Source organism: Dipodomys merriami, unplaced genomic scaffold, assembly GCF_024711535.1.
Source record: "Dipodomys merriami isolate MVZ:Mamm:240054 unplaced genomic scaffold, mDipMer1.0.p SCAF_3, whole genome shotgun sequence".
In the NCBI taxonomy this organism is placed as follows: Eukaryota; Metazoa; Chordata; class Mammalia; order Rodentia; family Heteromyidae; genus Dipodomys; species Dipodomys merriami.
Window position 1 is genome coordinate 43,276,280 of NW_027204492.1, and position 14,450 is coordinate 43,290,729.

Consider the following 14,450-nt stretch of genomic DNA (forward strand, 5'->3'; position numbering starts at 1 on the left):
AGAAGTGGCGCTGTGGCTCAAAGTAGTAGAGTGCTAGACTTAAGCACAAAAGCTCGGGGACAGTGCCCATGCCCTGAGTTCAAGTCCCATGACTGACAAAAAATAAAATAAAAAAATAAAAATAAAGAACACAAATGGCAATCCTACATGATTTACTTTACTGGTTAATTCAATTAATTGAAGGGTTTGTTCTCTTAAATTATTGATTTGCAAATTAATGTGCTATGTTCAAAAATCTAATAGCATAAAGATAAGCACCGTTCCAATTAGGTTGTAGGTTCTATTTGCAATGAGTTTCAAAGTAAGCAAGCGTGTTTACAAAAAATATTAGGTACTGTATAAAAGGCTTTGGATGGACATCTAAATAAACTTTAGTAAAGGGTGATGAAGTGTGTAGGAAACATATGAAATCTTACTTGTAAGAAGCACTGTGCCCTGATGACAGTGTCCAGGAGGTTCATAAATTCTTCTCCCTGTTCATAATTGTTCTTCTTATACCAAAGACACTCTAGAGCCAAAAGAGTAAAAATAAGCATCTAGTTGCAAAATAATAGTGTACGTGAAGTATAATTAAAACTATGCTCAAGTGACAAGTAAATGACCAAATTTAAGAAATTCTAAGTCTCACATGTCTTAGCTAGCTTGTACCAAAGTTTGTAACAGAGATGTGAAGGTGATAGGAAGATGCTCTCAAAAACATGGTAACATAGGAAAGAGCTTACTGTAAAAGATAACACAAAACTCACTTAGAATGAAAGTGTTAGTGTTACACAGTAACCCATAAGACTAAAATTCATGAATTAAAAACTTGAACTGGGCACCAATGACTCATACCTGTAATAAATAGTCATTTGCTAGACCATATCTGACATTCAGAAAATCTTTGTGATTGCTGGTGGCACTTTCTGTAATCCCAATACTTAGGAAAATGAAGCAAGAGGATCCTGAGTTCTAGGCCAGCCTGAGTTATACAGTGAGTTCTTACCTCAAAAAAATGTTGCTAGCCAGGCACTGGTGGCTGACACCTGTAATCCTAGATACTCAGGAGGCTGAGATATGAGGATCACAGTTCAAAGTCATCCCAGGGAGGAAAGTTCCTAAGACTTTTTTTTCCCTGACTCTTATCTCCTATTAACCACTGGAAAACTGGAAGTGGTGTTATGGTTCAAGTAGTATAGCATTCACTTTAAGCTGAAGAGCTAAGGGACAAGCCCAGGCCCAGAGTTCAAGCCCCATAACCAACAACAAAAAAAATGTTGCTATTAAGAACACAAGTGGCCAAGTGCTAGTGGCTTATGCCTGTAATCCTAGCTACTCAGGAGACTGAGATCTGAGATTGTGGTTTGAAGTCTGCCCTGGCAGAAAGTTCCCAATGAACCTCTCATCTCCAATGAACCACCAGAAAACCGAAAGTGGTGCTATGGTTCAAAGTGGTAAAGCTATAGCCTTGAGCAAAAGAGCTTAGGGACAGCATCCAGGCCGAGTTCAAGCCCTATGACCAAGAAAAAAATAGAAAAACTTGAGAAAACTCAAAACTTTAATTTCAGTATAATATAAAAGTGGTTAACAAATTCCATGCCTGTAACCCTAGCTATTCAGGGAGCTGGGACTTAGCAGATCACAGTTCAAAGCCAACCAGTGTTAAAAAACAAAAGTACAAGATTCTATTGTCAATTAACCAAAAAAATAGACTGGAGACATAGATCAAGTGAATGTCAGCCTGTAAGCAAGGAAGCAGAGCCAGAACATGGGGCTGTGAGTTCAAGCCCTAACACACACACACACACACACACACACACACACACACACACACACACACACACACACACACACACGCAGAGCCAGAACATGGGGCTGTGAGTTCAAGCCCCTAACACACACACACACACACACACACACACACACACACACACACACACACGCAGAGCCAGGACATGGGGCTGTGAGTTCAAGCCCTAACACACACACACACACACACACACACACACACACACACACACACACACACACACACACATGCACACACGCAGAGCCAGAACATGGGGCTGTGAGTTCAAGCCCTAACACACACACACACACACACACACACACACCCTGAGTAGACCTACCTCCCCACATGGGGCTGTGAGTTCAAGCCCCTAACACACACACACACACACACACACACACCCTGAGTAGACCTACCTCCCCACATGGGGCTGTGAGTTCAAGCCCCTAACACACACACACACACACACACACACACACACACACACACACACACACACACACACACACACACACACACACACACACACACACACACACACACACACACACACACACACACACACACACACACACACACACCGAGTAGACCTACCTCCCCACACACAGCCTGAGTAGAAAAACCTGAGACTTAGACTTCATCTCAACAGAAGAAGCTGGGTATGGTGTTGTATACCTGTTATCCCTGCTATATCCAGGCAAATAATTATATGGAACAATTCTAAATAAGAGGCTCCTCTTATCTAGAATTTTGCACCCATATAAAAAAAAAAAGCCATTTATAAAGCTGGTGGCTCAAACCTGTAATCCTAGCTACTCAGAAGGCTGAGATCTGAGGATCACGGTTCAAAGCCAGCCATCCAAAGCCTGCCTGTCCGTGAGACTCTTATCTCCAATAAATGACTCAGAAAACCGGAAGTGGTGCTGTAGCTCAAGTGGTAGAGCTCTCGCCTTGAGCTGAAAAGCTGAGGGACAGTGCCCAGGCCCAGAGTTCAAGCCTCACAACCACAAAAAAAGAAACCCATTTATAAAGTATCTCAGTCTATCTTCATTCATCTTCATGTTGTTAAATATGAGTTCTTACCTTCTTGTAATGTTTGACTCAACCAGTGATACAGCCTCAGTAAGATTGACTCATCTCTGACACAGTTAATATAGTGAAGAAGGAGTGGGTGGTTTAGCACTGAGCCCATCTGAGCAGGCAGCTGAAAAGATGGATCAGCCAAAAGTAAGTACATGAAAATGGGTCACAGCAACAACAAAAAAAAATCATAGGAAATAGAAAAAAAGGCAACAAAAAATCAAATAGAAAATGCAAATAAGCACATAGTCTAGTCACATACCTCTAAGCAATGGATATTCTGTAAAAGTTGAGGAAAACTTTGAAGTTGTTCAACTGGGAGGGATCTATTGCGATTGAGATAATCAGAAAGACTCATCTCTCTTTTCCCACATTCTCTAGCGTAGGTACCAGAATTTAGCACTGGTATAAGTGAGTGAGAATTCCATTTCTAATGGAAAAAGATAACAGAACAATATAGCAGTGGACTTCACAGGCTACAAATTATAAATATAAGAACAGTTGTGAACCACGTACCAGTGGCTCACACATGAAATCCTAGCTATTCAGGAGGCTGAGATCTAAGAATCCCAATTTGAAGCCAGCCCAGGCAGACAAATCTTATTTCCAGTTTACCAGTAAAAGGCCCAAAGTGGAGGTATGGCTGAAGTTGTACAGTACCAGAAAAAAAGCTAAGCAAAAAACAGTATGAAGTCCTAAGTTCAAACCTCAGTACCAGCACAAAAAAATTAAAATTAAAAATATTAAAAGCAACTGTTAAAATGTTTCAGTGAATAGAGTACTAGAGACTGAATTCAGGGACTCAAGTGCACTTCAGCAGGCCCAACCCATTTTTGCTTTTTATATTCTTTATTATTAGACTATATTAGTTATACAGGGATTCACTGTTATATTGATTGCCACAAGTTTATACTGGATTCTAATCAATTTTACCCGCTTCGTCACACTTGCTGCCTTTTTTGCTTTTTAGATAGATCCTTTTGTTTTTTCTGGGGTCAGCCTTGAACTTCAATCATCCTACCTATCTCTCCCATATAACAAGATTATAGATTGTACCACTGCCATCACATTCAACTTTTTAATTTTCATTTTTGTACCACTCCTGGAGACTGACCTCAAAGCTTTGTACTTGTTTGATGTTTTCATCCATAACTGGCTCATTATCACCTGAACCATATTTTCACTTCTGTCTTTTTATAGTTTACTATTTGAGATATGAGTCTCAAGCTGGCTCTGAACTATGATTTTCAGATTGCAGCCTCCTTAGTAAGTAGGTATGAACCACCAGTGCCTAATGTAAGCTTTTTTGCTGAGATTGGGGTGTAAATTTTTTTACCTGGGTTGGCTTCAATGTGCAATCCTGATTTCTGCCTTCATAGTAGCTAGGATTACAGGTATATACCATCATGCCCAGCAGAAAAGGCATTTAAATATTTATAATCTCTAGTAACTGAATTGTTATTAGTTAGATTTAACAAAAGAAAGCCACACATCATTTCGGGCTTTAGATACTTACTCTTTTTACATTAGGGCCATTATCTGGACCTAATGTCAGTTTTAAAGGTCCTACAGAAGGTCTCTGGTTTCTCTGCCTCACAGCTATCAAAGCTGAAGTCCATGGGTTCTCTGAGGTCTTAAAATAGATCTATAAATATAGATGTAAAATACAAGAGAGTTGATACCTCTAAGGCAGAGCAACATAAAGACTAAAATATCTTATTAAGTGAAAACATATTATGAAATATTTTGTACCCTTATAAATCCATTTAATTTTTCTAATCAGTAATCTATTATTTTTATTGAATATGATCAACTCAAAGTGCTGATCCTAATAAAATTTCCCCCCAAATAGTGTTATAACATTATACTAAATACTAGGCTGTAACTATTTTAGCCAAAAATCTGAAAATTAACAAAAATAATTTTAATCTCAATAGGACTGATTTCTATGAAATCCCTTACCTTCTTCCTTACAGGCAAAGATACAGAAATCAAAGTAGGGGTGAAGAATTTATACAGCGACAACAAAGCCTGCAGATGTGGCTGCATTCCCTGCAATAAGAGTTTTCCATTTTCAATTCTGTAGCCAATTAGAAACCAAGAAAACAAATACCAAGAAGACAACAAGCAGCAATTTGCTGGTACTAAATAAGCATTCATATCCCATCCCCTAAGGGAAATGTGTATATATATAAATATATATATATATATAAATATATATAAATATATATAAATATATATATATATATATACACACACACACACATATATATATGGATATATATATATATACACAGCCATATAACTATAGAACTATATAACCATATAACTATAGAACACAAAGTAATGAGTTAACACATTTAAATAAACCTCTCCAAGTTGTGATGTTTTATGATCTTTGCCTTGTTTGACTTCTTCCTTGTATTTTCTCCCTCCTTCCTATTTCATCTTCTCTGCCCATACATTAGTCTTAATAGTCAAACTTTCTAACACAGTTTAGCTTCTTTTTACTGTGAACATATTTAACATCATAGTTAACATACTTAAACATCAAGGAGGAGGGTCAAAAAGGAAGCCAACAAAACAGAGTAGATAAAATTTTAACTTCATACCTGATCATCATAAATCCTGAAAATTAACCAGGAAATTTCATCATTGGTATACAATAGTCAAAGAACTTGTCATCACTTGAGTATTAACAAAAATATTAACTTCACAATATAAAGCTGGATATTCAAATAAAATATTCCACTAAATGAATTATAAATTAGTTAGCAAGCCGAAAGCTGGTGGCTCGCGCCTATAATCCTAGCTACTCAGGAGGCTGATATCTGAGGATCCAGGTTCAAAGCCAGCTCAGGCAGGAAAGACCGTGAGACACTCACTTTTCTTCAATAAACCACCAAAAAACCCCAGAAGTGGCACTCTGGCTCAAGTTGGAGAGCAATAGCCTTGAGCAGAAGAGCTCAGGGACAGCATCAAGCAGAGTTCAAACCCCACAACTGACAAAAAAAAATTAGTAAGCAAATGATTTCATTATATTAAAATATTATTGAAAGGAACACTACAGCAAATAGGGCTTAGAAATACAGTAATCATATCCAGCTAAACAACAATGAGGAACCATTCTTGGGCATGTATCGAAGGAGTATAACCAATAGACAAGAGAGACACTTGCTTATCCATGTTTAATATAGTTCTGTTCACAATAGCTAGCCTGCAGAATCAGCCAATGGGCTCGACAATTGGTGAATAATAAAGAAAATAAGGCAAATAAAAAACATAAACTATTACAGAGCCATAAAGAAAAAAGAAATTACATCATTTGCAGGAAAGTAGATGGAACTTGAGATCATTATTTTGAGTGAGATAAGCCAAGCTCACAAAGTCAAATATGTTTTTACTCATTTGTGGAATGTACACCTAAAATTGTGGAGGATCATTCGAAGGGAGAGGGTGAAAGGAAATTGACTGGTGAAGATCAAAGGATATTACATACATATACATACATACATAAGACAACATAATGACAACCACCACTGTCTGAGAAAGGTAGGATGTGGCAGGGGAAGTATGGGAATATAATGGAGGAGGTTACCTTGTTCAAAGTATACTACATGATGTATAGATTTATCATAATGAAATCTATTATAGCTGTATACTAACAAACTAAAATACTAAAAAACAACAGGGAAACGTTAAGAAAAATGCATTAAGCTGGGTGCTAGTGGCTCACGCCTGTAATCCTAGCCACTAAGGAGGCTGAGATCTAAGGATCGTGGTTCAAAGCCAGCCTGGGCAGGAAAGTCTGTGAGACTCTCATCTCCAATAAACTATCAGAAAACCAGAAGTGGTACTGTGGCTCAAGTGGCAGAGCGCTCACCTTGAACTGAAGAGCTCAGGGACAGTGACCAGACCCAGAATTCAAGCCCCATGACTGACCAAAAGAGAAAAAAAATGCATTCATAGACAATTTCATCATTGTGAAAACATGGTAGAATGAAGTGTGTTACACACTTAAGCTCTATGGCATACAGCACGTATCTATAGGCCACTGTTGACCAAAAACATTATATGGAGTATGATTATATTCCTTAAATAGTCTTCTAAAATAACATTGATTTTTGTGTGTGATATTATTGGGCTTGAACTTGGGACCAGGGCACTCTCTCTTAGCTTTTTTGTTCAAGGCTGGTGCCCTACCACTTGAGCCACAGCTCCACTTCTGGTTTTTTGCTAGCTAATTGGAAATAAGAGTCTCATGTACTTTTCTGTCCAGGCTGACTTTAACCATAATCCTCAGATCTCAGCTGTTTAAGTGGCTAGGATTAAAGCCATGAGCCACCAGCACCTAGCTTACATTCTTTTAATTTTTTTGGCAGGGCCAAATGCTTACTAAGCTGGCATTCTACCACTTGAGCCATTTATAAAAATATATTTATAGTAATGATTAATAGGCTGAATTTTAGTGAATTGGGGAATTCTGATAGCACCAACATCTTATATTACAGTAAGAATTTTCTAAATCCACTGTAATGTTTTACTCTAAGGTAAGAAAATGTACATCTTTTTAACAAATTTTACTAATGTAAAATATAAATCAAGTTGGACAAAAATATCACCATTAATATCTTCAGAGAACTAGGAGAAAATATTGTAACCATGGATTCAAATAGGAAGTTATGAAACAATATTAATCATTGAACTATGCAAATGCCTTAAGAGAGGCCACGATGGCTTAAGTTATGCATGGATACTACTACTAAGTGTTTAATATCCAAAGCTTCACGGACATCTATTACCTGGTAAGTATAACAAAAATAACTCAAGAGAGCTGTAAGGACAAGAGATAATTACCAACCAAGTATATTAAAGTTCTAGTTTCTAAAAGAAATCATCTTGAAATGCTTTCCTAGATACATCCATAAAACTGTCAAAAACTGCAAGGTGCTAGTGGCTCATGCCTGTAATCCTAGTTACTCAGAGGCTGAGATCTGAGGATCATGGTTCAAAGCCAGCCTGGGTAGAAAAGTCCGTGAGACTTTTATCTCCAATTAACCACCAGAAAACTGGAAGTAGCACTGTGGCTCAAGCGGTAGAGAGCTAGCCTTGAACTGAAGAGTGCAGGGACAGCGCCCAAGCCCAGAGTTCAAGCCCCACAACCAACCAACCAACAAACAAAAAAACCTGTCAAAAACTGTTAACACTAGCCACTCTCTAATTTACCATTCTAGCCCTATGACCTAGTTCCTTAAACAACTGGCAGTTTGACATATACATCTGTTCACTCATTGTGGTCCTCTTAGATGGGAGTCCTCTAGTTTTCCTTCTTTGTCTATTAAATTTTATTCATCCGTTCAAATTTCTCTCAATCATCATTACTTCTCCTTGACCCTGAGTCTAATTCTAATTTTTCTTTGATACTGAGGATAGAGCTCAGCATCAGGAGCATGCTTGGCAAGCACTCTATCACTGAGCTACACCTCATACTCTCTTTTTTTATTGACTGAGTAACTCAGAAAGGAAGTTTCTTAAAGACAATAACTCATCTGACTTTCTGTCTTCAAAGCTTAGCCTATGACTTGGCACATGATACAACTGGCAAGTCTAAGGTCTTTTCAGTACTCACCATTTTGGCTTGAAGATCAAGCAATTTTCTCACACGAAATGGTTTGACTAGAAAAAGGAAAGGAAAGAAGTTCTATGGATTTGATTCAGAAAAAGAAGAGAGGTTATATTTAACTCTCATTTAGTTCATATCGTATCTTCTTACAACACATAACAATATAAACACTCTCAAGCTATTAAGCAGATGCTGTTCTTAGACAAAAGTAGTGAAAATTCATTTCTACAACGTGAGTCCTGTCATATAACTAATGCTAATATTCACTGTTTCTTTATAAAGGCCAAAACAAATGCTAATTATAGAGTGAATGTAATATAACTGGAATGAAAATACTCACCATTATCTTTCTTGGTAAGTAAATATAACAAATGGCAGACATAAGGACACTGTTAAAACAAAAAATTCAAAAGAGAAATGACAATCTATCTTCAACAAAACAGCAACATATTTCCCCAAATGTCAATTTTATGCTGATTTAAAAAAGGCTTTAGGACTTCATTGGACAATAATTATACAAAGTTTTTTTTCATCCCTTATCTGAAATACTTAAGAACAGAAGTGAATATATATGATAATATATATGAAGAATGGGACCCAAGCTTAAACACAAAATCCACATATTGTTTTTTTGTTGTTGTTTTTGTTTTTTATGTCAGTTAAGGGGCTTGAACTCTGGGCCTGGACATTGTACCTGTGTTCTTCAGCTCAAGGTACATGCTCTTACCACTTGAGTCATAGTGCCACTTCCAGTTTTCTGATGGTTAATTGGTGATAAAAGTCTCATGGACTTTCCTGCCCAGGCTAGCTTTGAACGATTCTCAGATCTCAGCCTCCTTAGTAGCTAGGTGTGAGCCACCGGCACCTGACTTTCTATTTATGTTTTATATACTTTTTGTAATCCAGTTCCAAGATTTCAACTGTTGTCCTGGGCACTGTCCCTGAGTCCCTTTTGCTCAAGACTAGCACTCTACCACTTGAGTCACAGCACAACTTCCAGCTTATTCTGTGATTTACTTGGAGATAAGAGTCTCACAGACTTTCCTGCCTGCACTGGCTTCAAATCTCCATCTCCTGAGTAGCTAGGATTACATGCATTAGCCACCAGTACCTGGTTTTATATACATTTTACATACACAAATTGAAGGGAAATTTATGTAGTATTTTTAGTTGTCCTGTATTATGGCTGTGACCTATAACATACATAAGGCATGGAATTTTGCATTTTTTGTATCATGTTGGTACACAAGAACATTCAGATTTTTAAACATTTCAGACTTCAGAGTTTCAGATTGAATGTGCTTAACAATGATTAAAAAACAGTAGTTTTAACTAAAACCTATCAGGCCATTTTTCGCTATTTTTGGAATGTAAAAACAGTGCAGCCAATTTGAATAGTGGTAAAGAAATGCCTATCGTCCTTCTGCATTGTATGCATTCCTTTCAATACTAGTCTACATTTATTAAGACACAAACCTAAGCCTTTTATCTTAATTTTTCCATTCAAATAATTTTGTTATTTAGTCTTGAATTTATTATTTTCAATTATAGCTCATATTCCACTAAGCAAATATATCACAATTTCTTCTTGTTGCTGGGGATCAAACCCAGGTTCTTGTAAAAGCTGGGCAAACACTCTACCACTGAGCTATAACCCTAGCCCATATAGATTACTAACTTTCTTGTACTATTAACCAGGGCTTGAACTCAGGGAATTGTCCTCTTACTTGATTTGCTTGTTTACAGATGGTGCTCTACCATGTGAGTCATATACCTTCAGTCTCCCATTTTGCTTGTTATAATTATAGATGGAGTCTCACAAACTTTTCTGCCTAGGCTGGCTTCAAACCTCTCAATCCTCTGATCTCAGCTGCCTGGGAAGCTAAGATGATAGACATGAAACACCCATGCCTGTCTTGTACCATGATTTACTAACAACTTAGTCCTTAGATTGGGAAATACCACCCATTCAACATAGTTGCTAATTAAACCACTGAATGACCACTTCTATAATATTTTACTTTGAGTATCCATCTGTTCAGGTCTTATTCTAACAGGGGTCAGATGTGAGCCACCAGCACCCAAATCAAAATGGACAGTTTTCCACTTGTATATTATATTCTGGTAAATATTATTCTTAAAAAGGTTAAAAATATGGTGACATTGTCCAAAAAATGTAATCATTATCTAATTTATGAAATTGTAGCCCCTCTGTACATCATCTTTATAATAACAATTAAATACATACACATTATTTTTTTGCCAGTCCTGGGGCTTGAACTCATGTTCTGGGCACTGTCCCTGAGTTTCTTTTGCTCAAGGTTAGAGCTCTACCACTTTAAGCCACAGCTCCACTTCTGGCTTTTTCTGTTTATGTGGCATTGAGGAATTGAACCCAGGGCTTCATGCATGCTAGGCAAGTACTCTACCACTAAGCCAACTTCCCAGCCAAAATAGGATAAGAAAAGATAGGAAATGTGGCTTAGTGGTAGAGTGATTGTCTAGCATGCATGAAGCCCTGGGTTCAATTGCTCAGTGCCACATAAACAGAAAAAGCCAGAAGTGGAACTGTGGATCAAAGTGGTAGAGCTCTAATCTTGAGCAAAAGAAGCTCAGGGACAGTGCCCAGGCCTTGAGTTCAAACCTCAGGACTAGCAAAAACAAACAAACAAACAAACAAGATAAGAAAAATAAGTTGGACACCTGTGACTCACATCTATAATCCTAGCTACACAGGAAACTGACATTTGAGGATTACTATTCAAAACCAGCCCTGGCAGGATTGTCCAAGAGACTCTTATCTCCAAAAAAAAAATGACAAAAACAGAAGTAGTGTTGTGGCTCAAGTGGTAGAGCCCTAGCCTTGAGTAAAAGAAGCTCAAGGACAGTGGTAAGGCCCCAAGTTCAAGCCCTAGTACCAGCAAAAAAGCCAAGCAAAAGTGGTAGACATTGAGTTCAAGCCATGATACCAGCAATAAGAAAGGGAAAGGGGAAAAGTTAAAGGAAAGGATTACCATTAATTGCTTCATCCATGACTTTCTCGTGATGCTCACATTTTAAAATTTTTTACTGCAGTGAAAACTACAATGACCTTTAATACAGCTTAGTGCTGCTTCCTTATTTGTGCTAAAGTGCCAGTTTTTCCACCATTTTCTTTAACATTATCAGTGCCAATGTCAACAGAGTAAAAATAGCAAAATAATATTTTGGTATTATTATGAAAACAATTTGACTTCTCACAACTCCTGAAAGCATCTCAAGAAGGCCCAGAGTCCACAGATCAGGCTTTAAAATTTCTAGTCTAGGACTTCCATATCATACCATTTGGATTACCATGTCAAGCCTCCTAACTCCTAACTCCAACTCGGTAGGACTAGTTACAGCTTCCTGTAAAGCTGCTTTCAACATATTCTACTCAGAATTTTTCTTTTCTTTCTTTTTTTTCGGTTGGTTGTGGGGTTTGAACTATGGGCCTGGGCTCTGTCTCTGAGGTCTTCAGCTCAAGGCGAGCTCTCTACCACTTAAGCCACAGTGCCACTTCTGGTTTTCTGGTGATTAACTAGAGAGTCTCATGACTCTCCCAACTCTGGATTTGAACCTCGACCCTCAGATCTTAGCCTCCTGAGTAGCTAGGATTACAGACGTGAGCCAACGGCACCCAGCTCTACTCAGAATTTTTCAGTGACCGGCACCCAGCTCTACTCAGAATTTTTCAGTGACTGTTCCACTGAATAGAGAATTTCACAATGAAAAACCTCTTCAATCTGTCTCCACCCAAGATTTTTAATCTTACCAACCATTACTACTCAAAACCAACTCCCAGTTACGTCAGGCTGGCGTACTGAAGGTCTCCTAAAACACACTTTACCATCTCACAACTTTGCCTGAAATCTTAATGTTATCAAATATTATTTCTTCTCATCAAATTCCAAATGTATTCAACCTTCAAGTCTCACTACAATGTTCCTATATTTTATGATTTGTTTTCTTTTTTCTTTTTGTGCTGGGTATTGAACTCAGATGCTCCAACTTACCAGACAAGCACTCAATCACTTGAGCCATGCCCCCTAGTCCTTTTTATTTTTGTTTTCTAGATAGGGTTTCCATGCTAACTCCTCAAACCCAGATCCTACCTCAGCCTCTAGAGTAGCTAGGACCAAAAGTGTAAACCACCACACCCAACTTATTTTTGAGACTGGGTCTTGCTAACTTTTGCAATACAAATTCTGTTGACCTTGAAATAAGATCTTCCTGTATCCATGACCCAATTACCTGGGATTACAGGCATGTATGCCACTATACTTACCCTTATGGTCTTTTATGTAATCACTTTGATTTACAGCATTCTCTTCTTTATTAAAAATACTACAGCAATTATACCCTCATATTATCATTTACTGTGTCTGATAATTTAACACTTGAAGGGTTATTTAACCTTATGTGCTTTCATTAATTCCATAACTAGATTCTAAATTTGTGGTCTGCTGAAACATGATAAATTTAAGTCTTCTACAATGCCTGATAGAATGCAAGGAACACAATAGGAGCATGATTTTTTTAATGATATCAAGAAATGAATTTCTTTCCCAAAGGCAAAAGGAATTCAATTAGCTGAGTGGCTCACATGGTCTATGAACTATTGATGGTCTTTGAAAGTCTTCCAGGTAGACAGCAGATTGATTTCTTAGAGTTACTAATGTTTTTAATAGGAATAATAATGTTACTTGATCAAAACCAGTCCATTTATAATTCATGAAAAGCAATGCTCTCCTTCTCATTAATTCTGATGATCTGTTAATCAAGAAAATGTAGAGTAAGTGACCCAAAGGACTCTGCTGAAGTCATTCAAAGGGAAAAAATTATAATCACTACTCTAGATTAACAGAGAGATTCCAATGTGGATCAAAGGGGAAAAATTATAATCACTATTCTAGATTAACAGAGAGATTCCAATGTGGAATTAACCCTATCTATAACATCTGCATTTCTTTCAAAGATGACATATAAGCTGGGTGCTAGTGGCTCCTGCCTGTAATCTTAGTTATTCATGAAGCTGCAATATAAGGATCTAGATTTAAAGCCAAACTAAGTAGGAAAGGCCATGATACTCTTATCTTCAAATAGCCACCAAAAAAGCTGGTAGAGGTGTGGCTCAAGATGTAGAGTGCCAGCCTTGAGGGGTAAAACTAAAGGACCCCACCAACCTCTGAGTTCATGCCCTGGCAAAAAAAAGACATGGCAAAAATAGTAAAATTTTACATCTGTTAATCTTACAGATGGTGAAAAGAGGGTTGATATGTTATTCTTTGCATTTTATGTATATTTTATATACTTTTAAATAAATAAGGAAAATATTATATGACAGTATGAAACATTTATGATGTGTCAAAATACGCAAATGTACCATCTGATTGATGCTCAACACTGTCCAATGTTTACTTACCAGGACATCATCTTGCAATGAAGCAAAAAAGAAGCCATAGAGCAAATTAATTTGTTCCTTATGATCAATGAAGTCAAGCATTGCAACCAGCCAACGATAAAAAAGTACCTATCAAGAGACAAAATGTTTATCTTTAGAGAAATATAACTGCCACAGAAGAGCTGTGTTAAAGCTTCTAGCACAAAGTATAAGAATAGATTTTATTTCTAAGTAAAAATTTCTGTTTGAACAGAGTCCTTGTATCAAACCACATTGTTCCAAAACCACAGATTTTGCACAAAAGGCCACTGCCATTACTCCCTAAGTGGCTCTTCCTTGCCAACCCTTAAGTGGGGTCTGAAGGACTTATCGAAGTGTTTAAAAAAGATTACCTTGATACTACCAGAACACTTGCCAACACAGAGCCAGGAGACTGCCTTAACCACAGAATCCTCTGCTATTAGAGTTGCTGGAATCATGCACTTCAATAGCCGTGTGTTTACAGCATTTCCTGGAAAGCAGATCAACTCTAAATTAAACTATATTTTACAGTCACA

At 37.5% G+C, this 14,450-nt stretch overlaps 1 protein-coding gene across 3 annotated transcripts in view; it reads right to left on the reverse strand.

Annotated features, from left to right (window-relative positions):
* The window catches only part of Cenpi (centromere protein I), a 53,175-nt gene that overhangs the window by 26,691 nt on the left and 12,034 nt on the right, over positions 1-14,450 (reverse strand). For 2 of the 3 annotated variants that reach the window (XM_070040073.1, XM_070040072.1), the window contains exons 4-12: positions 14,286-14,404; positions 13,915-14,022; positions 8,812-8,860; positions 8,478-8,524; positions 4,811-4,900; positions 4,365-4,493; positions 3,111-3,278; positions 2,852-2,972; positions 417-508 (exon numbers count right to left, since the gene is read on the reverse strand). In XM_070040073.1, coding sequence (XP_069896174.1) covers positions 417-508; positions 2,852-2,972; positions 3,111-3,278; positions 4,365-4,493; positions 4,811-4,900; positions 8,478-8,524; positions 8,812-8,860; positions 13,915-14,022; positions 14,286-14,404 — 923 coding nt within the window. The remainder of the gene's footprint in view (positions 1-416; positions 509-2,851; positions 2,973-3,110; positions 3,279-4,364; positions 4,494-4,810; positions 4,901-8,477; positions 8,525-8,811; positions 8,861-13,914; positions 14,023-14,285; positions 14,405-14,450) is intronic. The other variant, XM_070040074.1, reaches the window with a different exon arrangement.